This window comes from Amblyomma mixtum, chromosome 9 (assembly GCF_055824585.1).
Source record: "Amblyomma mixtum isolate Tamu chromosome 9, ASM5582458v1, whole genome shotgun sequence".
Classification (NCBI taxonomy): Eukaryota; Metazoa; Arthropoda; class Arachnida; order Ixodida; family Ixodidae; genus Amblyomma; species Amblyomma mixtum.
The window spans coordinates 62,223,322-62,249,299 of record NC_143020.1 but is presented as its reverse complement, the minus strand read 5'-3'; the positions used below and the strand labels follow the sequence as shown (position 1 = coordinate 62,249,299).

Sequence of the window (25,978 nt, the reverse complement as noted above, 5' to 3'; positions counted from 1 at the left end):
TCTCCAATTGTTTTGCCGCAGCAATCTTAAACGTTGTTTTCCAGCATGTAGGTTCAGTCATGGGAGTGCTGCTAGACATGACGAGTGCAGGTAGTGGCACTGCTCTGCATTAGAAAGTTTTACATATTACGACTCATGTTTTTTTTTAGAACGTTCTGGGACACAACAGCTGTCTAAGGATGTCTTTATGATTCCAGTTATTGTACACTCACTGATTCTAGGGTCTGTAACATTCACCTTAGCTGCATGGTCCATCGATTTCCTTCACTTATCACTTCCTTGAAAACAAAGACGTGTTGGGATAAAATAGCACCAGCAAAGTAAAAAAAAACGGTTTGTTTCTAAACAGAGATGATTGCCGCGTGGTGTTGTGTCTGTAATTGGACATTAATTCTACATTTACCAGCACACAGCCAGACAGTATGTGGTCAGGTAGAAGGGGAGTGGCATTTCATAGAAGATGTTGTTTTCCTTTCAGCATTGCCTTGGCCACCTTATGTTGCATGCCAGAGTTACCACCTTTAAGAACTATCGTGAACGAATGGTCCCTCTATGCTATGATGTAAATAATAAATAACTATGCAAATAATATCCTCAGGCTCATATCCTTTCCATCTGTGTGTCTGGTGCTCTGAATTTCTATGTGCCAAGTTCGGGTCACCAGAATCCTTCTCACTGATTTGTGACAAGAACACAATGGGTCTCGATTTGGCAGCACCTCCACATGGTCTGAAGAGCATTTTGGAGCTTAGGCTTACAAACTTTTGTGGCATTTCTGTGGTGTTCATTGCTTTCGCTTTTGGCTGTGTTGGGCTGCATGGAATGAGAGTTTTTTCCAGCCAAGATTATCAAATGAAAAGCATTGCTAAAGATACCAGAACTGAAATTGCATTTTAGCTGGCAGAAAACACGCAGCTGGCAGAAAACACGCAGTTAACAGCGCATTGCCGATTGCACTTCTTTTTTCCTATATGTATTCTTTCACATTTTGTGCCTAGAGAAAAAAGACTACGAAAGTGCTGTGAGATCTGGTTTTTGCGTATCATCCCTACCACTTTGTGCATTGGCATTTACACAAGAGCGCACATGTTCCGATGCTTGTGGCATCTCTGTTCATTCTAAAGTGACACTCCTTTGCTCTCTGTTACTTTGCAGGCCATTATCGATAAGCCAATGTGTGCAAGGTTCCAGAGGAAGAAACCATTAGTGCCACGCCAGCCAGCTTTTGATGACTCCATTGCTTCATGCTTGTATCCTGGAAATTGCATGTGCAGTGACCTCAGTGCATTCTGCCTATTCACAAAGTGGGATGGAAATGGTTTTGATGTAATTGTTTGAATTACAGGGACCTTAATAGGCATCACCCTAAAAAAGATTTTGTTTAGTGAACTCATTTCGTAAACAATATAGCTCTTTCCTGAGAAATGACAACAGGCTCGCTTAAAGGAGAAGGAAAGAGAGACTAACGGGCGGCTGCATAGTGGTCTCTAACAGTTGTTACTGATGTTGAGGAGGCACCAGGTTCTTTCTGTTTGTTTTGACTCAATAGTGGTTGAGCAGAAACCATTGGTGTGCATTGATTTACCAGCTTAAACTAAGCTCTCGGTGAGATTCCCATTTCTGTCATGGTGTTAACAGAGCACCTGACCTCGTACTGCAGTCAAACATAGCCTATTACCTATGTACTGTTGCAGTGTGCACTCAGTAGTAGAAGTATTAGAATCACGATATTTGGTCACTCAGAACCAAGCACCAAGAAAGGATTATGCCTGTCATGCGTGTGCGAGTGGTCTTGCAGCTATCTTAGACAAGCCATGCACTCCACGTAAAAAGGGTTGGACAGGGAAGGGGAGGATACTGAATGATCGTCCTGCATTCCACAACACGGTGAATGAAACTGGCATATGTTTCAGGGCAGTTATGGCATTCAGGGGATTTTGCATATTTTTGGAAGAAGGCTTGTGCAAGTGTCAGTAGCACATCGCATGTCACTTCGTCAATTAACTTTGTGACTTGGGGAATTGAAAAAAAATAAGCAGCTGGTGCTCATCTTAAGCAAAGGAGAGGCATTGGTTCCAAAAAATTATGCTCTGTTAAAAACACAAATGGCAGAAGATTACACCATAATTTTTTATGCATAATGGGGTGAATCTGACTCCATCCTATTATTCAGAAATCGAAGCAGGATCTCTGCAACTGAAGTGATGGTCATTGCGAAGTAAGGTGTGCCAGATCACACGAAAGGGAACAAAATGTAATCATGCTGTACATGGCACACATATCACAGCAACCATGCAAATTGATTATTTTACTTATACGATATCCTTTCATGCTTTTCACAAGCAGAAACATCATGGGTGAATATTGCATGCATTGAAATAATTTGCCTTTTGGTGCAGGTGTGTATGACACATCAACCTTTATATTGATTCTTGTGTTGTATAGCCGCACATATTTTCAAATGTTTGCTTAGGTCGTTTGTTGTGATTCTACCACATTGTGCTCTTGCTTTGCCTGCTAGTTGGGGCTTTATGAACTCTTGGGGCTCTGCAGAACCGCTGCTGTCAGTATTGTGTGACTAATTCTACATGGTATTGTACTTGCTGCTGCTCACTGGTTTATGGGCACTTTTGTGGCTTTGCTGAAGAGTACGCTGTGATTCCTTGTGGTTGGTCGCTCGTGACTGACCTCACTTTGTCGTGTGTGAAGCACTCCTGACGCTGTCCAAACTATATTTGTTGCTGTGTGTGACATTTAGCTGTATGGGGTGTGCCGTGACTGTTTTATTTGAGTTTTCTAATACCGAATGCTGTTCTGCACATCTTTAATTCATCATGTACAGACTTCGATTGATGATCAGTGTATGGACCTTGAATTATCTTTGAGGAGGAAATTCTTTTATTATGATGTGAAGCCATTTGAGAAAATTTGCCTGCCCAATGTTTGTGTAGAGCTCTGTGCTTTATGGACCCTGTTGACCCTGTACTCCCCTATTACCTCTGCTGTGTTGACCTATTGAAGCTGTGCTCTTTACCCTGTTGCCCAAGGCATCACAAGATGTGTCAGATTTACTCATCTAAGACCCACAATTTTTTTCTTTATTTTTTGGTTTTGCCGGAGTGAGGTCCCGACACGTGTCAGGTCTTCATGCCTCATAAAATGCCTGTAAAACTGATTTAGTGTTGTTGCCATTCTGCTTGGAATAATGCAGTAGGTGACGACAAGTTATACTTTTATTCTTTATTTCTTGCTACGTTCAGCTTCCCTACAGCAGTGGCATAGTCATTGGAGTGTGCACCACGCATGTAGGATGTGCAGGGTTGTACTCTCAGTACTAGCACTGGGTACCCACCAGAGATGCAATACGCAAGTTTTCCCCCTGGCTTTTTCTGGGTGCTGTGCTTGGCAATGGGTCCAAGTTGTGTCGAAGAAAGTGCCTTGAGTCATGGCCCACTTTAGCCAAAGCTGTGCTTTCACCATCTAACTTATTGTCATCATCAGCTTTCACTCACCTTATGTTCCGATGAGCCAACCTTATTAGCATATTTCCAGAAACTGTTTTTTCCGTGCCATTCATGGTATTAGAAAAGCCGGTCACCTTAAACATCTTTCACAGTAGCATATTGCAAAGCTTAGTCGTGACAGTTTCGTCTTTTTTTCCTCCAATTTTTCATCCATATTTTAGGTGTGGGCCTTGCACGAGTAAATATGGTATGCTCTAGCTGCACTCGACACAGTAGTGTGCAGTTTAATATGTGCTTCTACTGATTTGGTTAATGGCACTCTTGGAGGTGCTGCAGGGGAAACACTGTGTTGGACATGTTGGCCACACTCGTGGGCAGCTGTAGTCTTGGCTGCAAGCAAGACTGCTGTCAATGTTTTACCAGTTGTCATGCTCTGAAAGGTTTTTTCCCCTTGTGCGGTACAAAAGGTGCAAGAGGTCTTCAGAAAAAAAAGGGAATCCTGTACCAATGTGTTTTTTCTCTAAGCATAACTGACACTCGTTAGTTCTTAAGCCTGCTTAGGCAGACTTGTACAGTCCTTCCCATAAAGCCAGTCACCGTGCAAGTGAACAGGTCTATGAAGTGGCTGTTGGTATGCTTGCATCAGCTTTCTGATTTTTTATTAACCGTAATTTTTTCATGACCATAATTATAGTTCCCATCTGCGTTCAGATTTTAAACTGAATTTACACAGCCTAGCAGAACTATTGTTTGAGATTGTATTCCATTTTCACTGTCTCATCCACATAGCACCATGTGAGTTGTTGTACATGTAATCCTGTGTCTTATGGATATAACCTGTCTTTCACATGCAGGCTTGACCACCAGAGGCCGCAAATACGGTGGATTTTCTGGACAAAACTCATCAGGTTAGAATCTGCAGGTTTTCTCCGTAATGCGTTCCTGAAGGTTGCCTTTCAAAGAGCAGTATGAAGGATACACAAGCTTCAGTTCATAAAACTGGTGAATTATGATGACATGTGCTCTTAATATTCTGAAAAGTTGTTTTCCGTAATATGTGAACTATTTGCCAAAACTGTCACTCCTGTGAGTTCTACGCATTGATGTAAGGACTTGTACAGGGGGTCCAAGGCCTCATCAGGTTTTTAGCCTTTAGCTTTTGCTTCGTCTTATACCCTGTCCAAGCAGCAAATGAGGAAAACAAAAGTGGCAGTGTGCTAAACAGCTTTAGCTTAACATAGCTAACTGCCATTCGTTTAGTTATTAGGCCCACATGAGTGGGCTTAGTACAGTGTCTGTCATGATGGCAGTAATGCAAGTGCTTTGGATGGATTCCAAAGGGTACCCTGTTTTGTTGGCAAGGATGACATTTTTTGTAGCTGAAATGTTTTGTGAAGTGTTTCCAGCTGCTTTTAGAATTCGTTCTGGGGATATCTTTCTTCAGGGTTGAATTCTCTGTTAAGGCCGACCTATTGAATAAAACTCTTCATAAACATCCCCAGCTGTTGATGAATATGTCCTCCACATTAATCTTTTTTTTCCATATCTCCAGGTGAGCTGTGCAATTTTGGTTCCTGCATTTGATTGAAATTATTCTGCCTTTATAACACAGGTTCAATCTTCAAAGAGACCGGACATGGCGCACCTCCTGTGCAAGATTCAACCAGTCAAAAGCATGTAGTGAGCCACTGCATGGAGTCTACTCCTTCTGGCAGGGGTAACCACCGGGATAAACCTGCAAAAAAGAAGTTGTACGAATGCACCCACTGCAGCAAGAAATTCAAAAGCAGATCTCAGCTAGTGCGGCATCTCCGAGTCCATACAGGTGACCGCCCATACCATTGTGATGACTGTGGTAGCAGCTATGCACTAAAGGCCCACCTGGAGTCACACCAGCGCACTCACACTGGTGAACGTCCTTACCATTGCGAACACTGTGGTAGGAGCTTTGCACACCAGAACACCTTAGTGTCTCACCAGCGCACTCACACAGGTGAGCGTCCTTACCATTGTGACTACTGTGATAGCAGCTTTGCGCAGAGGAGTCACCTGGTGGGACACATCCGTACCCACACGGGTGAAAAGCCATATCAGTGCCAGCTGTGCCCCATGGCCTTTGTAGTACGTGCAAGTCTTGCGAGGCATGTTAGATCCCATAAGGGCGAAAAGCCCTACCAATGTGACTTGTGTGAAAGGAGATTCCCTCAGATGCAAAATTTGAAACTGCACAAAAAGGCGATTCACAAAGAATAGCAGCGGTTTGTGATGCCCTTAGTCAATATGTTTTCCTAGCTACCTTTTGTATGCAAGCTAATGAGGTTCTAGCTGAATGCCCTATGAAAGGTGTTGGTAGCTTACCTGCATCATTAATCACCTTTGTAAGCTTTGTTCACTTTGACAGAGTTTTCAGAAAACAACATTTGCTATTCCCTTAGCCTGCACACTCTTTCTCCTTTAAGTCTTTCTAGAACATAAGAGTGAGCCTACTATGTTCATAAACTTGTATGAATGGAAATAAAATCACAGTCATACGTTGATGGCATCACTTCTTGTTGGAGAGAGACTTTCAAAAACATTGTTCCCAATATTAGAGAGATTTAGCATACCGGAGACGTAATAGCACAGATGTATGCCGGTTTACAGCAAATTGACTACACACGCGTAGTGGTATGGGTACAGGCAGGCGGGGTCACTGCGCGTTTGGAGCCGGTGTTCAGTAAACCAGTCTACGTCTACGCTATTACTTTTCTGCTACTCTAAATCTCTCTAATTGCTGTGCCATTTTTCAGCCTGCCTCAGTGAAGAGACTCAGGGCGTATTTGAGTGACGTTCATTTCTAATTCACTTATTAATATCATTGAACCTATTTCTGTTCGTATGGCAGGACAGGAAAACCTGCTCTTCTGTTAATCTTTGTGTGTTTATTTTGGCCGTGCTAGTGGCAGGAATGAGTGGGGAAAGGCAGGTGTCCGACCTCGTATTGATGTGTCTTGTGTTAGTCTGCAGGCTTAATAACAGTTCTCTGTTCTTTGGTATGAAAGCCAACTAAAAGAGTTCACAAATATGTACGTCACCATTTCTCAAATATTGTAATCTTGTAGTGTGTTTTAATACTCGTAATATGGGTCATTTTTGTAAATTGCTTAGTGTGCATAAGTATAAGTATTTTATTGCAGTTTCTTTTACCCATTGTTGAATACATTCTGGCTGTTTTAAGGTGATGCTGTGATTGATGCCTATGGAAAACATTGTTATTTTGTAGTGTATTGTAAAGTTCGTAATTTAGGTTGTGTGAAATTGCACATGAGTATTTTATTACAGTTGCCATTACAAGATGTTGAATACATTGTGCCTGTTTCTAAAAATTACTTGACGTATTGTACATTAAATTCAAAAGCTGTGCAGTTCTTTGGTTAGAGATGTGATTTTATAGTTGTCAAAGGCTTGTTTAGTGCACTTAACAAATAGCGGATTTGCCTTGCACCCTACACTGTAGGACAGCTTGAATTTTGGTGTTGAAAAAAACATTGCCGCCAATAAAAGTAAGATTCTGAATTGTGAACTGCAATAAATATTTTATATAAAAGTTATTTCAATCTTTGTCATATTTCTGAAGTTTCGGTACATACGTGTTAAGCTGTGTACTCGGAGGATGTGTACAGCCTTTGTCAAAAGTATACAGCCCGAGGGGTCTCCTTTTGGAACCTGCAGTGCAGCTCCTCTTGCTTACTCAGGGACTCTAATCTTACGAAGGCAAGTGGAATTTAAGTCCTCCACCCTCCCAAGCTTAGGACTGTCAGATATGCTAAAGAGCCACGCTATACTGCTTGGAAGCAAACTCCTTGTGCTGTATATTTTTGACGAAGACTGTACCTTGTGTACTCAAATAATGATTACAGAGCACGCAACGGCTGCATGCCCAACTTTGTTCACACAACGCCGTCTGTGTGACTGCAAAAAATCAATTCTCGTGCTTTTCTCTTCTAGCTTAAGATTTCATGAAAAAAGTAAGGGCAAGTAACCGGGGGCACTAAGGTCATGCTTCTCATTTACGGGGATTCCAGCAGTTGTTTTAAAATTGAATGGACAAAAGAGGTATTGCTTCCGACTCTGCGCAATGCAGGACTGAATGTCTTCAGTGTACACTCCACAACCTTGAAATGTTTTGTCATCCCAGGTGATGTTAAGTGAGTGCTCACACGTCCACACCAGATTTCTGATACCGCAGAGCCATAAGAGAGGGATTTTAACACAATAGCGTTTAGGGCCCCATGTCGCAGAAAAGCCGGTGTTGTCGGCGGCGGCGTTGGCTGTGAGCGAAAAATCTCGGAAGCATTAATAAATACTAAAACCCGAGTAGGAAACTGGTCGAGTTGGGGAGTCGAACCAGGGCATCCGGAGTGCGAGACGAGCATGCGAACCACTCCGCCATAGCAGCATTTGGAATGAACAATGGCGCGTCTGGTGAATACGGTGTAGTCTTAGAAGGTTGCTTTGAAGACATGTACTGGGGTGTATATTAGTAATTATGAGCGTCCACTTTGCAGAGTTCACATTTCGCTTTATTTTTCTTTTTGAAAGCCACATAGCCTGCCAAATAGTACAGGACTGTTTCTTCTGGTGATGGAACCCTGTATCTGTGGTCGTTGGAGGCATTGGAGAGGTCCCTGAAAGGTATTGCCATCAGCTCCTGCCAGATCTGTTCTTTCTAGCCTTTTTCTGGATGAGGGCGGCGCGACGCTTTTCTCCGAGGCTTTTGAAGGCACTAAGTAAGACACGATCAGTTCCCGTGTCACAGCTCCCTTTCACAGCTACTTCAAGAGGTGTGTAAAGAAAAAGCAGCTTAAATAATTGGCTAAACTTCGTCACTGTAGGGTGGTCTTCGTCACCTCCAAATGACCTCACTAGGCCAAAAAACCTCTGGATTAAAAAAAAACATTATATATGAGCATTTCTAGGCTTTTTCAACGTGCCAGTCTAATTACCTCAAGCGGGTCTTGGTTTAACTTCGCTGTGAGAATATAGCTGACGCCCTTGTTGTGTAGGAAGTCTATAATGGACAGCACTGACATCAATGTCACCCGCAAGGACTCAACGGTTTGATTTGATGCAATGAGTTTGATATTTTCTCTTGCTTCCGTCCGGGTGGCGTTTCTCCAGGTTGCTCTTGTACCCGCTGGTACAGCTGGGCACGAAGCAAGTTGGCATCGTCGCATTCGAAAGCTGCTTCACGGCCAGCAGCGTTTGTTGTTCTGAGCGCACGATGGGGACCACGTGTTCGCAAAGCGCACAGGAACACAAATGGACAAAAAAAGGCAGCGACAAACCCGGGCACGGGCTAAGACAGTAACTGCAGGAGAGGAGCTGCGCGCGCGCCGGCGACGGCGCAAACCTTGACTGCAGCGCCCTCTCACAGCCCGGGTACAAGCAGCGCCCGCTTTCAGAGGAGGAGTTATGGAACTAAAAAAATATCTATAAACGTTGGTTCATAGTGTGCACATTCATTGGCGTGCTCTGGACATTCGAAGAGAATATGAAGCACAGTCTCAATTGAGCCACAGTTGTCACAATGCAGACTGTCTGCTTGCTTGAAGCGGTATCCTCGAATGTTCGTAGATGCAACATTAAGACAAAGGTGATTATAAAATGTTTCTAGATGACGCAGAAGCCCAAGCGGCAGTGCTTCATTTGAGCTATGGGACGATGGAATGGAGAAAGGGGTGATGATGACTTGGCGAGTTCCAGGGGTGGTTCTTTTCATCCTGGGTATATCGTTTGGCGAGTTGGGATGCATCTGATCTTGTCAAGAAGATGTGCTTGTAGTTATGGTGCTGTAGACCTTTGTGGTCCGCTTCATCTGCTCTCTCATTGGCCGAGATGCCGCAGTGAGCTGGAATCCACTGTAATATTATACAGTGGCTTTCAGCAACAGCCAAGTGGTGCAGGCATCCAGTGTCATGAGAAATGGGCTGGTGATTTGTTCTCTTCAGTAGGCTGGACAAGGTTTGTAGCGCTCCTTGCGAGTCCTCTGAAGATTACCCAGCATCCTGGGTTATGGCGCAGGATATAGGAGACAGCTGCTTTTATTCCGTATAGCTCTGCTGTGCTGGAGGATGTCCTACGTTGTAGTCACCATGAAAGCATTTGGCCTGACGAGGGCACGTAAAGGCTGCATAAAGAGGAGTCGTGAGAAGTTGAGCCATCAGTGAACATGAGTGTGTCTCGCGAATACTGCTCAGCTAAGTACTTCAGAGCAGTTTGTAGCAGCACAGTTTGCGGCATACCATTCTTCGCAGTGACTTTGGTATGAACTGTTTGATTACAAGAGGTGAGAGAGTCCAAGGTGGAAAACTTGGAGCCAGTAGTTTTCGTGGCTGACTGATGGCAGGAAGATGCAATAGCTGCACAGCTTGACCAAAGCCGGAATTGCTGTGGGTTATATGGACTCGGTGCAGGAAATGTTTATTCCCTTGAAGTACATGACATAGATGGGTTAGTATCACTACCTGTGCGGCAAAAACTTTGAGCGGTAGACATTCTGCTTCCGTGTTCCTAAGGTGGAGGAGCTCTTTGGGAGGCCAAGACAGATCTGCAGGCAGGTGCTTCATGCTGCCTCCAGTGTCCTCTCATTTGTAGGTGACATTTTCTTCAATACAGGAAAACTATATTGTAGAACACCATGAACATAGGCCTTATAAAGGAGAACCATAGAGCGACAATTGCAGCCCCAATGCATTCGTGCCATGAACTTGAAGATTTGTGATGCTCCTGCTATTCTTGCACGGAGTTTTTTAACATGGGGTGTCCAATAAAGGTTTCGGTTAATGACAATGTTGAGGGATTATTTTGTTCGTACATAGGGTAGCAGGTTCCCATCAAGAAGGAGAGGATATTTGGTCTTTTTTTCTTGGTGAATGCCATGGTAACACTTTTTTCCGGGGAAAGATGCAGTCCTTGGAAACCCATGTACGTGAAGGTGTTTAGTAATGTTTTCTGAAGAGATCGTTGCATGGTGCGGCATGATCTGGATTCACTTTAGATGCAGATATCATCTGTATAAAGCATGATGTACGCTCCCTTTGGTAAGTATTGTGTTATTTGTACCAGAGTGATATTGAACAAAAGGGGGCTGAGCACAGTGCCCTGTGGTATGCACTTTTCTACTGCATGAGGCAGTGTTGGGCCATGTGGGGTGCTCATAAACATTTGTTGCTCCTTCAAATAGTTTTAGATCCACTTGTACACGTTGCCTCCAAGTCCAAGACTGGCCGAGGCTGCTAGGATGGCATGGTGGAAAACAGAAGCCTTGATGTTGAAGAGTGATTGGGATGCACCCAGCATGTAGTTTTTTTCAAGTGATGGGACGAAGGCAATGACATTGTCAATTGCAGATCTCTGCTGACGAAACCCATTCATTTCTTGGGGGTACTCATTGCAGCTTTTGAGAAACCAAGTTATATGCACTTATGGATCATCCGCTCCATAAGTTTACTTACACTGCGCATGTGCCTGCTCCTTTGCAGCTGCTTTTTTGTGGGCACCACCACGAGGCATAGACTCAGGTGCCTGTCTGATTCATTTCATTCAAAGACTATCAAAACTATATATGGTCATGCTACCATATCTTTTATTTCTCTGAGGAGTAGTGGTCTGCCTGACTGTTATGTCAACAGCTAAAGTCGAATTTCGATGGAGGCTAAACTCAAGAGGCCCGTGTACTGTGCGATGTCAATGCACGTTGAAGAGCACCAGGTGGCCGAAATTTCCGGAGCCCTTCACTACAGTGTACTAGAAAGCCTTTCTAAGACTTTCTACAATTTCTAAATATAGGCTTTTTGAGTAGAAACGCTTTTTTCGGCGTTGCATTGTCGAGGGAAAGACGCCGATGCGCGGGCAGTGCCGCTGGACGGAGTGCTCGCGCTAGTCGCGCTTCTAAGGCTGACAAGGCACGATTTTGCTCGGGGTTGGTACCCATCGGATAAGAGCTTATGCACTTATAGCACTAATATACCGTCGTACGCACAAGTTCAGCCGGATATAAAGTTCAAAGCCTGCAAGGATTACCATCTGCCGAGTGCGATATCGAAACCAAGAGCCAACGGTGTCCAGTTTCGATTTTTCTTTCGCTGGCGCTGGAAGGTCGTAGCTGCCACAACTGACGACCAGTTTCCAATCAACTTTACCTTGTGCATGAATGAAACTTTGCAATGTCATAAGATATAGTTAATTTAGGTTGTCTACATGGTCCTCTTTATGTTTATTTGTATTTAAATGTGCTCACACCAAACATGCACGTAAGATGTACGATGGCGCAAGCTGCATCGCGAGTGGCATCAACATGTGTACACTTCTCGTGTGTTGCCGGTTGTGCCCGTTCCTCAGTCTGTTGCTTTGCATATTCGTGTTTATGTGTTGTCAATCTGTGAGTCTGTGGAAGAAGCAGCTTTGCAGAAGGAAATCTATGCGCATACAGAGCAAGGATAACATCGTGCGACCCGATAACGTCACTTTTGCAGCGTGCGCTAGTGAAGAAATGGCCCGTGTTTGTGCGCGCGCGCAGTCACGAAAGTTTCGGGATTGCTTGTTAACGCTTACTTAACATGAACGCCGTAGGAGTGTATAACCACAATACCAGTCAAATGTGCTGCAGTGAAACCTGCCGGAGTTGTTCCTATAAACCTGCTATTTCAACATTTGCATCGGCGGGCAAGTAAACCCAACAGGCTGCAGGGTTGTAACTGACGTCGGCTCTTTCCTTGTTGGCGTTGCATAACCCTCCTCGCAGCGCCGCCCCTCCTCCTCCGCTTTAATGGTGTGTTCCTCGTATTTTCCCGTTTTCATTGGTTTACTGGATGTTTCTATTGCTCTGATCTGTGCAACTTGTTTGAATTATTCGTAGCGGCGACTTGGGCTTTCTTATAATGTTTGCACTCCTTACTTTGCAGCAGAGGAAAATAAATTTGTGTGCAGTTGACCTACTGCTCGCCACTGTCCTAGAAGGAATGAATCCAGCTCTGAAAAAGTCTATAGAGAAAATACTGATGCTGCATCTAGTTTGTTTCATTCGTGCTGCGTTTGCTCAAAACCAATTAATTTCTTGTCTTTTCCCTCGAATGCCGAATACAACACTTATCCGGCAATTCCTGAGCGTGGAAACGTTTTCGCGGTATCAGTGTAAGTTCAAAGCGGGGAAAACCCAAGTCGCCGCTACGAATAATTCAAACAAGGTGCACAGATCAGTGCACTAGAAACATCCAGTAAACGAACGAAAGCGGGAAAATACGACAAACACACTCTTAGAACGGAGGAGAAGGGGCGCCGCTGTGAGGAAGGTTATGCAATGCCAACGAGGAAAGAGCCGGAAATTCCTTGATCGCCCGCAAGTACCTGCAACGCCAGGCAATGGTGTCACTTCCCTCGATCAGCGCAGGGTTCCATTTTTTTTTTCAAATGTGAATCGGATGTACTCACTCGGTCGCCAGTGAGCTTTCCAAGCTTAATTTCTCTTGTAGCGGGCTTTAGCAAAGACAGCACGTTCGTGGCGATCGATGTACGCGTTCTTCTCTGTCCGTAATCACGTGGAAAATGCTGTTTAGTTCTTTCGGTGAAGTGTTCATGGTTCACTGAGGCGACTTGTGCAAGCTGGTGAACCATATTCCAAAGGCAGTAACTGTAGCCAGCAGTTTACGCCAAAAACTGGTACAAACAGTACTTACTGCCTCTCATGAGGCTTTTTTTTTGTATATGGAGGTCGCCCTCTCTGCATGCTGGCATGGCATGCATGTATTAAATCCTTTTTCTAGGTCCCAATAGCCACCACTCAGGAATGAAAAGTGCTTGCTACCCGATCATTGCACTAAATGGTCTGCTTTAAAATACAGGCCTGCTTGCATTATTGATGAATGCTGGTATCATTTGTCATTTTCTTATTTTTTTTTGTGCCGGGCCTGTTTTCTGTGTTCTCGTTTTGCAGCCATTGGAGGAGCATCAGTAGCCAGGGGAAGAATGTTCCAGAGGAACTGCTGCCATCTAATGTTGACTCATAGCTTCATGCTTCTATCCTGTAAAACAATGTATTGAGGGGCGTACCTTTGTACAATGCACTAAAAAGTTCCCCATTTCTGTCTGGGCTCTGTCGAGTGTCACATTGCCTAGTAGAATATAGTGGTAAATTGTTTTATTTGTTTTGCACTGCGGGACATGGTTTATTTGCTATGCATTGAGGGACATGTCTTTGTACCACACACCAAAGGTCTCCGTTAGATAAATAACTGTTGGCTTCCCCTTTGGATCAGGCCTGTAGCGAGTGCCACCTTTCCTAGTAAGTTAAAGTTGTTCATTGTTATATTTTTCTACTGATCCTTCCTTATTTGTAAGCTTTGAATCCGTGTCTGTTTTTTTTCCTATTCAAGGCTATTTTTTTGTATTCTGCGCTATATGCCTTCAATTTCTGTGATGTGTTGTGCAGTTTTTTGATTCTTATGGTTGTTGGAGTCTGATGACTCATTAGCCATTGTGTGTTTCGTAAGATTTCATTGCAAGTTATCTGCTAGCTCTTCCAGGTTCTCAAAATGTCCTGCCTTCCTTATTTGTCATCATGCCCGTTCTAATTCTAACCAGCATTTTATTTATTTCATATCTGCTTTTTTCAGTTATTTGGCAAAATATTTGTGCTTGGATGTCTCAGATGAGAAGATTGTATAAAAGTAAGATAGTAGCTGTCTTTGCTGGATATTTAGTTTGAAATCGCAACTGATGCAATCTTTTTCTGATTGAGTGAATCTTATTGTTTGTCATGCTCGTTTCTTCCCAGATTGAAAATGTTCTATTAGTCACCACAGTGGTTATGGTGCTCAGCTGCTGCCCCGAAAAACACGGGTTCAGTCTCGGCCATGGTGGTCGCATTTCTATGGCAGTGTAAATTCCGGAGGCTTGTGCGCTGTGCAATGTCGGTGCACGTTAGAGAACTCCAGGCCATCAAAATTTTCCAGAGCCCTCCTCTGCAGTGTCCCTCTTAGCCTGAGTCGTTTTAGGAACGTTAAACCCTTTAAAACCAAACCAAAATACTCTTTTGAATTTGGTTTGGTTGGTTGGTGGTCGTCAGTCCGTATTGCCATATTGTTATGTTTAATCATCATACTTTCAAAGTAACAATGGATAACATCTCTTCCTGACCTACGTACTGTGTTGTCATATGTCACGATGGCAACTATAGGCCAAATAGTCAAAATGTTTTTGTCGGAAAGCACAGGGTCGTATTGTAAGCTGCCAGTCTGGTAGTGGCATGGCTTCAAAACCTTAAGGTTGGAAGCCCCAGTTATCCCCTGAAATCCTTGGAGTCGCATACTTGGCCAGAAAGCATGATCAGCTTCTGATCACTCATGATGAATGAAACTGTGAGATAGCATTTAACATATCTGCAAAGCCAGCAGCGAGAGTGTATTAGTATTCAATGTTTATTTCAGTGCTTCATACTTCTTCCATGGTTGGTACTTTTCTGCCACATATATGTGTAACCTCCCATGACCAGTAACCTCTCACGAGCAAAGCATTCACTTAAATGCCTCCTGCCACGGCGGCCAATTTGCTCACAATCTGGTGGGCTGGTTGGGATAACATTGCAAGGTCACGTGGCTTAGCTGGCCCATCGGCCATCTAGGTTGCTTCTGTGGAGATTATTCGTAGCTCTTTTGCACATGGCCTACGACGCCAGTGACAATGCTGGTTTTTCTGCGACACTGGCTCCTTAGTGGTATCGCATTAACAAATCATAGTTCAAGCATCTGCGACGTGTATAGATGGATTGGCCACATTAATCAAATTCCTAGCGGTAGGGAAATGCTTTTACTTGGTGTTCAACAGCTTCGTTAGTGCACATAGCTGTGTGATGCTGTTGTCCGCCGGAATGTAGTCCTCCGAGGAAACATCTGGCTAGCAATGCATCAATGACGCGTTGCCACAAACCTCCATGCGTGTCATCACGTGTGTTTTCAAGAGCTTCTGTAGTCCGTATGCCCATGCAGCGTGTCTAAAGTAGCGCAGTGCTCGTGGCACAGCATGTATCAGCTGCACTGTCCGCTCTCTGACGCTGCCTGCGTGTGGTAGCAGAACAAAAAATGGAGCGGTGGACTGGGAATGCGCAGCGTATCACGTGACCAATGTAGCCAGCATTGCATTCAAACTTCTCAAATCACTGCTTTTTGTTGATTCGTGACCATGGGCAGTAGGTTCACTTCCAACAATACCCCTTTCTTGCACTTCTTTTTCGAATTTCGATGCTGCCCATTTGGTGAGCGCACATGCCTTTGTAGGCCATCGAATTCCTGTTTCAAAGCTGCCTTTTTATTTCTTTGTAAGGTTGACATGCTCTTTCTGGGGCCGTCTCGCGAGGGCTGAGACGCTATTCGATATCCGCTCTTACTTGAAGCGCGACCTCTTCATATTCGTGGGATTAATGGCACCTCTTTGTTTACTATAACCAAGTGATGCGACCAAAGGTGTTTGTTGTATCTAAAGCATATTGCCATTGCCCAAGGCATACTTTGACGATGGCACCACACTTGTTCATGCCAAGCAAGTGTTTGTTGTGTCTGTGGCAGTTATAAGTGAGCTCTACTGTATTGCACGTGCATCAAGCCACAAACACAAGCAGATGCTTTTAAAGCAGGCAGGTGCCTGCTGCATGATACGTGCTCTATATACACAGCGTATAAGCAATGCTATTGTGGCTTTGGAGACTCCTGCTTAGTCTACTGTGCTCTGTTTCGATATGTAGACATGAGGACCAGTATTAGGAGAAGGTAAAACGTGCCTGAGGATAACCTTCAAAAGCAATGTACTGCTGCGAACACGGGCAGAACCTTACTTTCACTTATTTGCATTTGCAAAGTTAGGTTCATGAGAATCCACCTGGCTCTGCCAAGAGAACTAACCCGACCAGCTGGGCCGAAATGACAAGCATTGTTAAAGATACCGCAACTGACATTGCATTTTAGCTGGTGGAAAACATCAGTTTCAATTTTTTTTACTCGCAATTAACAGCACATTGCAAGTTGCTCTTCTTTTTTCCTATCCATACCCTTTCACATTTTGTGCCTAGAGAAGAAAGGCTACAGAAAGTGTTGTCAGATGTGCTTTTTGTGCTTTGCCGTCTACACAAAAGCGCACATGTTCCGATGCCTGTGGCATTTGTGTTCATTCCAAAGTGACACTCCTTTGCTCTCTGTTATTTTGCAGGCCATTACCGAAAAGCCAATGCGTACAAGGTTCCCGAGAAAGAAACCTTCCATACCAATCCTGCCAGCCTTTGATGACTCCATTGCTTCATGTTCATAACCTGGAAAATTGCATGTGCAGTGATCTCAGTGCATTATATCTGTTCACAAAGTTAGATGGAAATGTTTTTGAAGTAATTGCTTGCATTACAGGGACCTTAATAGGCATCACCCTAAAAAAGATGTTGTTTAGTGAACTCGTTTCGTAAACAATGTAATTCTTTCCCCAGAAATGACAACAGGCTCCCTGAAAGGAGAAGGAAAGAGAGACTAACGGGCGGCTGCATAGTGGTCTCTAACAGTTGTTACTGATGTTGAGGAGGCACCAGGTTCTTTCTGTTTGTTTTGACTCAATAGTGGTTGAGGAGAAACCATTGGTGTGCATTGATTTACCAGTTTAAATTAAGCTCTTGGTGAGATTCCCATTTCTGTCGTGGTGTTAACAGAACACCTGACCTCGTACTGCAGTCGAACACTGTCTATGACCTATGTGCTTTTGCGGTGTGCACTCAGTAGTAGAAGTATTAAAATCACGATATTTGGTCACTCAGAATCAAGCACCAAGAAATAATTATGCCTGTCATGCAAGGGCCAGTCGTCTTGCAGCTATCTTAGACAAGCCAGGCACTCCACATAAAAAAGGGTGGATAGGAAAGGGGACGATACTGAACGATCGTCCTGCATACCACAACACGGTGAATGAAACTGGCATATGTTTCAATGAAGTTATAGCATTCAGGAAATTTTGCATATTTTTGGAAGAAAGTCTGTGCAAGTGTCTGTAGGATGTTACATGTCAGTTTATCAGTTAACTTTGAGAATTAAAAAAAAAATAAGCAGCTGGTACTCATCTTTAGTAAAGGAGAGGCATTTGTTCCAAACCATTATGCTCGGTTAAAAATACAAATGGCTGAACATGACGTCCTTTTTTTTGGTGCAAAGTGGGGTGAATCTGACTCCATTCTATTATTCACAGATCAAAGCAGGATCTTTGTAACTGAAGTGATGGTCATTGCAAGAAGATGTGCGAGTTCACAGGAAAGAGAACAAAATGTAATTACACTGGACATTGTGTGGTTGCGCTGATAAGTGTGCAAATTGATTATTTCATTTAAACCATATCCTTTGGTGCTTTTCATTTAAAGTAGAAACATCGTGTTGGATATTGCATGCATTGAAATAATTTGCCTTTTGGTGCATGTGTGGTGATTTACACATCAATCTTTATATTGATTCTTGTGTTGTATAGCCGCAGATATTTTCAAATGTTTGCTTTTGTCATTCGTTGTTATTCCACCACATTGCACTCTTGCTGTGTCTGCTAGTTGGGGCTTTATGAACTCTTGGGGCTCTTCAGAACCCCTGCTGTCAGTATTGTATGACTAATTCTACATGTTATTGTATCTGCCGCCGTTCATTGGATTATGGACATTTTTATGGCTTTGCTGAAGAGTACGCTATGATTCCTTGTGGTTGGTCACACGTGACTGACTTCACTTTGTCATGTGCGAAGCATTCCTGACTCTGTCCAAGCTATGTTTGTTGCTGTGTCCATTTAGCCTGCATTGTGACGTCTTCCGTTCCGTTTTGAGGCTCTTTTAAGAGCAGGCGACATTTGGCTGTTTGGGGTGACAATGTTTTATTTTAGTTTTATAATACCGAATGCTATTCTGCACATTTGTAATTCATCCTTTTTGGACTTCAATTCATGATCATTGTATGGACCTAGAATTTTCTTTGAGGAGGAGAGTATTTTATTATGATGTGAAGCGATTTGAAAAAATTTGCTTGCCCAGTGTTTCTGTACAGCTTTGTGCTCTATAGATGCTTTACCCTGTTGCCCATGGCAACAGAAGGTTTACCAGACTTACTCTTCCACGACGCACACTGTTTCTTTCTTTTCTTTTTTGGTTTTGCCGGACTGAGGTGCTGACACGTGTCAGGTCTTCATGCCTCACAAAATGCCTGTAAAACTGATTTAATGTTTGCAATTCTGCTTGGAATGCTGCAATTGGTGATGATAAGTTATACTTTTATTCTTTATTTCTTGCTGCATTCACTCTCCCTGCATCAGTGGCCTAGTCATTGGAACATAGGTCACACATGTAGGATGAGCAGGGTTGGAACCTCAGTAGCACTGGGTACCCACCAGTGATGCAATACGCAAGTTTTCCCCTGGCTTGTGCTGGGTGCAGTGCTTGGAAATGGTCCTTTAATCCCAACCTGTGTCGAAAGAAAGTGCCTTGAGCCATAGCCCTCTTTAGCCAGAGCTGCCCTTTCACCATCTAACTGTCATCATAAGTTATCACTTTAGTTACTGTCCAATGAGCTCACCTCATCAGCATATTCCAGAGACGGTTTTTTCCTTGCCATTCATGGTGTTAGAGAAGCCGGTCACCTTAAACATCTTCCAGAGTAGCGCATTGCAGAGCTCAGTCATGACAGTTTCTTTTTTTTTTGCTCAATTTTTCATCCATATTGGAGGCGCGGACCTTGCGCGAGTAAATATGGTATGCTCTAACTTCACTCGACCCACAGTAGCATGCAGTTTCAGATGTGCTTCTACTGATTTGGTTAATGGCACTCTTGGAGGTGTTGCAGGGGAAACACCTTGTTGGACATGTTGGCCACATTCGTGGGCAGCTGTAATCTTGGCTGCAAGCCAGCATCCTGAGAATTTTTTGCCAGTTGTCAGGGTCTGAAAATTTTTTTCCTGCGTGCGGTACAAAGGGTGTGAAAGGTCTAAAAAAAATCTTGTACCAGCGTGTTTTGTCTCTAAGCGTAACTGACACTCGTTAGTTCTTAAGCCTGCATAGGCAGACTTGTACAGTCCTTCCCATGAAGCCAGTTACTGCGCTAGCAAACAGGTCAATGAAGCGGCTTTTGGTTTTCTTGCAACAGCTGTCTGATTTTTTTAGGCAACCTTGATTTTTTCATCAGCATGATTATAGTTCCCATCGGTGTGCAGAATTGAAACTTTAGAATGTTTGCGTTGGAACTAGTTTGTGTTTAAGCCTGGCCTACTGAATTTACACAGCCTAGCACAACTGTTGTATGAGATTGTATTCCATTTTCACCATCTCATCCACATAACACCATATGAGGTGTTGCACGTGTAATCCTGTGTCTTATGCACGTAACCTGTCTTTCACATGCAGGTTTGACTACCAGAGCCTGCAAATTTTCTGGACAAAACTCATCAGGTTAGAATCTGCAGTTTTTCTCCATAAATGCATTCCTGAAGGTTTTCTTGCAAAGAGTAGTATGAAGGATAGACAAGCTTCTGTTCATAGAACTGTGGTGAATTATGATATTTGCCCTTAATATTCTGGAAAGTTGTTTTCCGTAATTTGTGAACTATTGACCAAAGCTGTTACCCCTCTGAGTTCTACGCATTGATGTAAGGACTTGTGCAGGGGTCCAAGGCCTCATCAGGTATTTAGTCTTTAGCTTTTGCTTCCTCTTATACCCTGTCTAAGGTGCAAATAAAGAAAACAAAAGTGGCAGTGTGCTAAACAGCTTTAGCTAAACTTTGCTAACTGCCATTTGTTTAGTTATTAGGCCCACTTGGGTGGGCTTAGTACAGTGTCTGTCATGATGGCAGTAATGCAAGTGCTTTGGCAAGGATGACATTTTTTGTAGCTGAAATGTTTTCTGAATTGTTTTCAGCTGCTTTTAGAATTCGTTCTGGGGATATCTTTCTTCAGGGTTGAATTCTCCGTAAGGCTGACCTATTGAATAAAACTCTTCATAAACATCCCCAGCTGTTGGCGAATATGTCCTCCACATTCATCTTGTTTTTATCTAGCTCCAGGTGAGCTGTGCAGTATTGGTTCCCTCATTTGATTGAAAGTATTCTGCCTTTATAACGCAGGTTCAATCTTCAGGGAGACCGGACATGGCACACCTCCTGTGCAAGATTCAAACAGTCAAAGCTGCGTAGTGAGCCACTGCATGGAATCTGCTCCTTCTGGCAGGGGTAACCACAGGGGTAAACCTGCAAAAAAGAAGTTGTATGAATGCACACACTGCAGCAAGGGATTCAAATACAGATCTCAGCTAGTGATGCATCTCCGAGTCCATACAGGTGACCGCCCATACCATTGTGATGTCTGTGGTAGCAGCTATTCAGTGAAGGCCAACCTGGTGTCACACCAGCGCACTCACACTGGTGAACGTCCTTACCATTGCGAACACTGTGGTAGGAGCTTTGCACACCAGAAGACCTTAGTGAATCACCAGCGCACTCACACTGGTGAGCGTCCTTACCATTGTGACTATTGTGATAGCAGCTTTGCGCAGAGGAGTCACCTGGTGGGACACATCCGTACCCACACGGGTGAAAAGCCGTATCAGTGCCAGCTGTGCCCCATGGCCTTTGTAGTACGTGCAAGTCTTGCGAGGCATGTTAGATCCCATAAGGGCGAAAAGCCCTACCAATGTGACTTGTGTGAAAAGAGATTCCCTCAGATGCAAAATTTGAAACTGCACAAAAAGGCGATTCACAAAGATTAGCAGTGGTTTGTGATGCCCTTAGTCAATATGTTTTTCTAGCTCCCTTTTTCTATGCAAGCTAACGACATTCTAGCTGAATTCCCTATGATAGGTGTTGGCAGCCTACCTGCATCATTAACTACATTTGTAAGTTTTGTTCACTTTGACAGGGTTTTCAGAAAACAACATTTGCTGTTCCCTTAGACTGCACAGTCTTTCTCCTTTAAGTCTTTCTTGAACATAAAGAGTGAGCCTGCTATGTTCGTAAACTCGCATGAATGGAAATAAAATCACAGTCATACAGGGATGGCCTCACTTCTTGTTGTAAGAGACTTTCAAAAGCGTTGTACCCAATGTTAGAGAGATTTAGCATACCAGAGTCGTAATAGTGTATACGTATACTGGTTTACCGGACATTGGCTACACTCTTGTAGTGGTATGGGTACAGCCAGGCGGGGTTGCTGCGCGTTTGGAGCCGGCTTTCAGTAAAGCAGTCTACGTCTACGCTGCTACGTTTCTGCTACTCTAAATTTCTCTATTGCTAGTGCCATTTTTCAGCCTGCCTCAGTGAAGAGATTCGGGGCATATTTTTGTGACGTTCATTTCAAATTCACTTAATAAATATCATTGAACCTATTTCTGTTTGTATGACAACACAGGAAAACCTGCACATGTGTTAATCTTTGTGTGTTTATTAAAGCCGTGCTAGTGGCAGGAATGAGTGGGGAAAGGCAGGTGTCTGACCTCGTATTGATGCGTCTTGTGTTAAACTGGAGGCTTGATAACAGTTCTCTGTTCTTTGGTATGAGAGCCAACTAGAAGAGTTCACGAACATCTACATCACCATTTCTCAGAGTGCTATCTCAGCTGGATATACATGGCGTAATATTTGTTGAGCATTATGTCCACACCATTTTTAATCTGTTTTGGTTTTGGAATATCATCTGTTTAGGACCATTTCACTTTGTGCTACCTTCTTTGTTGTGTTGGTGTTGCTTGAAAAAGCCTTATCAATTTACATAAGGTGTTCTTGATAACAAGCTGCAGGGGTCGTGGCTGCTGAAACAAAAAATACTGTGATTGGTGCCTACGACAAATTTAGTAATCTTGTAGTGTATTGTAATACTCGTAATTTGGGTCATTTTTGTTAATTGCTTAGTGCGCATAAGTATTTTATTGCAGTTTCTTTTGCACATTGTTGAATACATTCTGGCTGTTTTAAGGTGATGCTGTGATTGGTGCCTATGGAAAACATTGGTATTTTGTAGTGTATTGTAAAGTTAATAATTTAGGTTGTGTGAAGTTCCACATGAGTATTTTGTTACAGTTGCCATACAAGATGTTGAATACATTGTGCCTGTTTGTAAAACTTACTTGACGTGTTGTGCGTTAAATTCAAAAGCAGTGCAGTTTAGAGCACTGCACAGGCCTGAATTTGAGGCCCGAGCCCGGCCCGGGCCCGCGACCTGGAGCCCGAGCCCGGCCCAGGCCCGCGACTTCAAGCCCGGGCCCGGCCCGGGCCCGCTAAATTATCGCTCTAGTGAGCCCGGCCCGGCCTGTGAATCCTGGAGTGAAGCCCAGCCCGGGCCTGGCCCGGCCCGTTTTACAGTAACTGAGCAAGTAGACTGCTACTACACCGATAAGGAACTGGCCGACAAAGGTTCTGAAACCGCAGTTTGGCTTAAAGAAAGTTCGTTCTTTTTAACCCAGAAGGAAGTGATGAAGAGTAGTTCTCGCCAGGCCAGTCTTTTGGAGACTGATCTCGTGTAGGTGGGCAAAGATAAACTCGGAAGTTCCGAGAGCCAAATAAAAAGGGCTGCATACACGCGTATTGGTCTACTCTGCGTTCCCCCATGATTGTAATCAGATATATTTTGCCGCCTGTGAAGTATAAATATTAAAGCTGCCTAGCAAGCAGTAGGATGACATTTTTTTTACTGAACGCGATCTCACAGGTTGAGCTCATAGCCGAACTGGTCACCTTTCAGCAGGAATGAAAAGCTAAAAGGCTTGAGTATTTCATGGCATGTGCTTGAAGACCATAAGCGTCCTAACTAATGTGTTCTTCCCTAATGCATTTCTAATAGTGTATAGGTATGTTTTGGGAACGCGAATTATCAATGGCCAATTAAGGCCGGTTGAATTTTACTCTTACTGCACCGCGGCGTGGAAATAAGGAAATAAATAAGTCAGTAAATAAAGCTTAGTTTTTTTCTCAGCGCGTACTATAACTCATAGCTCATCCGTTTCGCTGCTTCAGTGCCGCAGTTCTGCACTTCACTCTGCAATATTGAATGAAAAGTCGGACACCAGCCCTTTCTGTACGGACCGAAGCCTGGCTCGGGCCCGCAGCTTTAAGCCCGAGCCCGGCCTGGGCCCGCAACTTCAGGCCCGGGCCCGGCCCAAGCCCGGCAAAATAAATCATGTTCCGGCCCGGCCCGCGGGCCGGGCCGGGCCCGGGCTTTCGGGCTGGCCCGAGCCCGTGCAGTGCACTAGTGCAGTTCTTTGGTTAGAGATGTGGTTTCATAGTTGTCAGAAGCTTGTTTAGTGCACTTAACAAATAGCAGATTAGCCTTGCACCCTATACAGTAATCCATGGTAGAGAGAGGGTGTGGTAGATGGTCCTTGGTGATCACAAAATGAACAAGGGAGGGGAAAACCTCAGGTTGCTTGAGCCAACGTTTCGACAAGGGGACTTGTCTTCGTCGGGGCAAAGCGTTCATCATTGGCAGGGATTAAATAGGGCCTTCGCTCCGAGGAGGAAGGCCCCGGGGGTGGGGAAGGAAAGTGGTGTGAGAGGGGATGCGTGTCAGGAAGGGGAGGGAGGTGAATCTTGATTCGTTAAGCTGCAATAGTGGAAAAACTTATATCCGGAGGGTATGTAATGAACAAAGGCTTTGAAGGGGCTGCGACGGGGGGGGGGCACTGGGTGGACCTGTAAAACTCAGATAAGAGGATTAGTCAGCGTGGTACAGGGAAACGAGAACAAGGCAAACAAAATAGGCTGGCACTGGAAGGAGAAAGAAAGGGGGGGGGGGCATTTCCAAGGAAGGACAAGGCAGGGGGAGGGGGAATGGCTCGAGTTCAGAGAAAGCCAAAATGTGGGGGCGGAGGGGGTAACAGGTATGTCGTGGTTTCCGAGAACTGATAGTAGGGGATTAGGAGAGAAAAAAAAAGGTGAACAAAGGGAGAGGGTGAGAAGGCCGGAAATGTGGTGGAAGATATCACGTGGGAAGGGTGCAAAGAGCGATAATATACTTATGCGAGGTTCTAGGAAATGGTCTCACCACGTGCAAGACATTTGTTAATTTAAAATTATGCTAACCCTGGAATGTACCTGAGAGATTCCAGGTTTCCTCTGGTTAATCCCTGTTGGTTGCAGTGTTTTAAATTTGTGGATTAGGAATGCTTCTCTGTATTTTCTGTCCCTAGTTGATTTGAAGCCTGACTGAAGAATGAACAATTTGAGTTCGTCGAATTTCTTATGGCGTTGATTAAAATGGGTCGACACTGCCTTCTTTTCATTCCGTGTTGTGTCAGCCCGGTGCCCGTTTAATCTGGCACTCATTGTTTGCCCGGTTTCTCCGATATATTGTTTCTGGCAGAAGGAGCACTGGAGCATGTAGATAATATTGGACGGTGTGCAGTCAAAACTGGTCTTGATATCGAAACTGAAATCGCTTGCCGTACTTTTAACCGTAGTGTCCCTTTGTAAATGTTTGCATGTCTTGCATCTAGGTCGAGAGCATGAAGTTAGTGTCGGTGGTGGTTTCTATACTGTAGGAGAGCTTGAAATTTGGTATCGAGAAAAACATTGCCGCCAATGAAAGAATGATTCTGAATTGTGAAGTGCAATAAATATTTTATATCAAAAGTTATTTCAATTGTAGTGTAGCAGCCGCGCTCTCCTGCTGTGGTGAACTGTGGTAGTGAAAGACGACGACGATCCGTAGGTGTGAAGCTCGCTCGCAGCCCGAACGTTTCTCTGTACCTTTGCTGAACTTTGCAGAGCACCTAGGTTCTGCTGAGTCACAACCCCCTCCTACATTTGGTGGAGGTGCGGGGTAGGAGGGGGTTGTTCCCCCCTACCCTAAAATAGAAGTTCCCCTATCTTCTTTTGTTTCTGTGGCTGTTTTCTTCCTATATATATAAACACATCAGGGCAGGTGGGCAGCCTGCCACAAAGGTCACATCGGCTTCACACATCAGATATTTGCGATTATGCCAGTACTAATGCTAACGCTCTAGAAATTATCTTCAAGGATTGTGCCCCCAATAAACCAATAGCTTTGTAATAAAGTGGGGCATACTTAAAAGCAATATAAAATTCACTGCGAAGGGAAGAAATGTGCGTCTTGTTTCCATGATATACGTATATAGTCAGCACCGGATGCTAACTGATACTTATTGTTATGCCAGACGTTTCGACTAGGTGGTTATGCATTTACTACTGCGCACATGAAAACGTTCATCCTATCAACCGCCAGTACATCCCGAATCAGGCAGTAGTTCATATTTATAAGTGCGGCTGTGTTTACTGTCGGTGTTTATGAAAGTAAGCGTTGCTCGCAGCAACATCTTTGATTTCATAACATATGCGAAAGTCAGGGAACTTCCAAGATTCATAAGACAAAACGGATCTTATTCGAAAATTGTGCTTCATAAGCAGTTTTTAACCCATTTTGAGCAATACATTTTAAGGCTTATTTGGATGACAAACTAAGCGCCGTAGTACGCCATGTCAAC

At 43.9% G+C, this 25,978-nt stretch overlaps 2 protein-coding genes across 5 annotated transcripts in view; both read left to right on the top strand.

Moving 5' to 3' along the window:
• LOC149329299 (uncharacterized) overlaps window positions 1–7,019 on the top strand; it is a 32,543-nt gene extending 25,524 nt beyond the window's left edge. For both annotated transcript variants that reach the window (XM_089561941.1, XM_089561940.1), the window contains exons 2-3: window positions 1,156–4,372; window positions 5,077–7,019. In XM_089561941.1, the coding sequence (XP_089418067.1) occupies window positions 4,291–4,372; window positions 5,077–5,717 (723 nt within the window). In that variant the 5' untranslated portion in view covers window positions 1,156–4,290 and the 3' untranslated portion in view covers window positions 5,718–7,019. The remainder of the gene's footprint in view (window positions 1–1,155; window positions 4,373–5,076) is intronic.
• Window positions 7,020–12,782: 5,763 nt separating this feature from the next.
• LOC149329298 (uncharacterized) lies at window positions 12,783–22,596 on the top strand. Of its 3 annotated transcripts, XM_089561945.1 has the most exons (5): window positions 12,783–13,785; window positions 14,117–14,170; window positions 16,701–17,791; window positions 19,897–19,941; window positions 20,613–22,596. In XM_089561945.1, exons 3-5 carry the CDS (start codon window positions 17,761–17,763, stop codon window positions 21,251–21,253), a joined length of 717 nt encoding a protein of 238 aa, XP_089418071.1. In that variant the 5' UTR covers window positions 12,783–13,785; window positions 14,117–14,170; window positions 16,701–17,760; the 3' UTR covers window positions 21,254–22,596. The 3 variants fall into 3 exon arrangements, with proteins under 3 accessions (XP_089418071.1, XP_089418070.1, XP_089418069.1); XM_089561944.1 differs by having other exon boundaries at window positions 12,783–14,170; XM_089561943.1 differs by having other exon boundaries at window positions 12,783–16,814; window positions 17,715–17,791.
• Window positions 22,597–25,978: the final 3,382 nt, after the last annotated feature.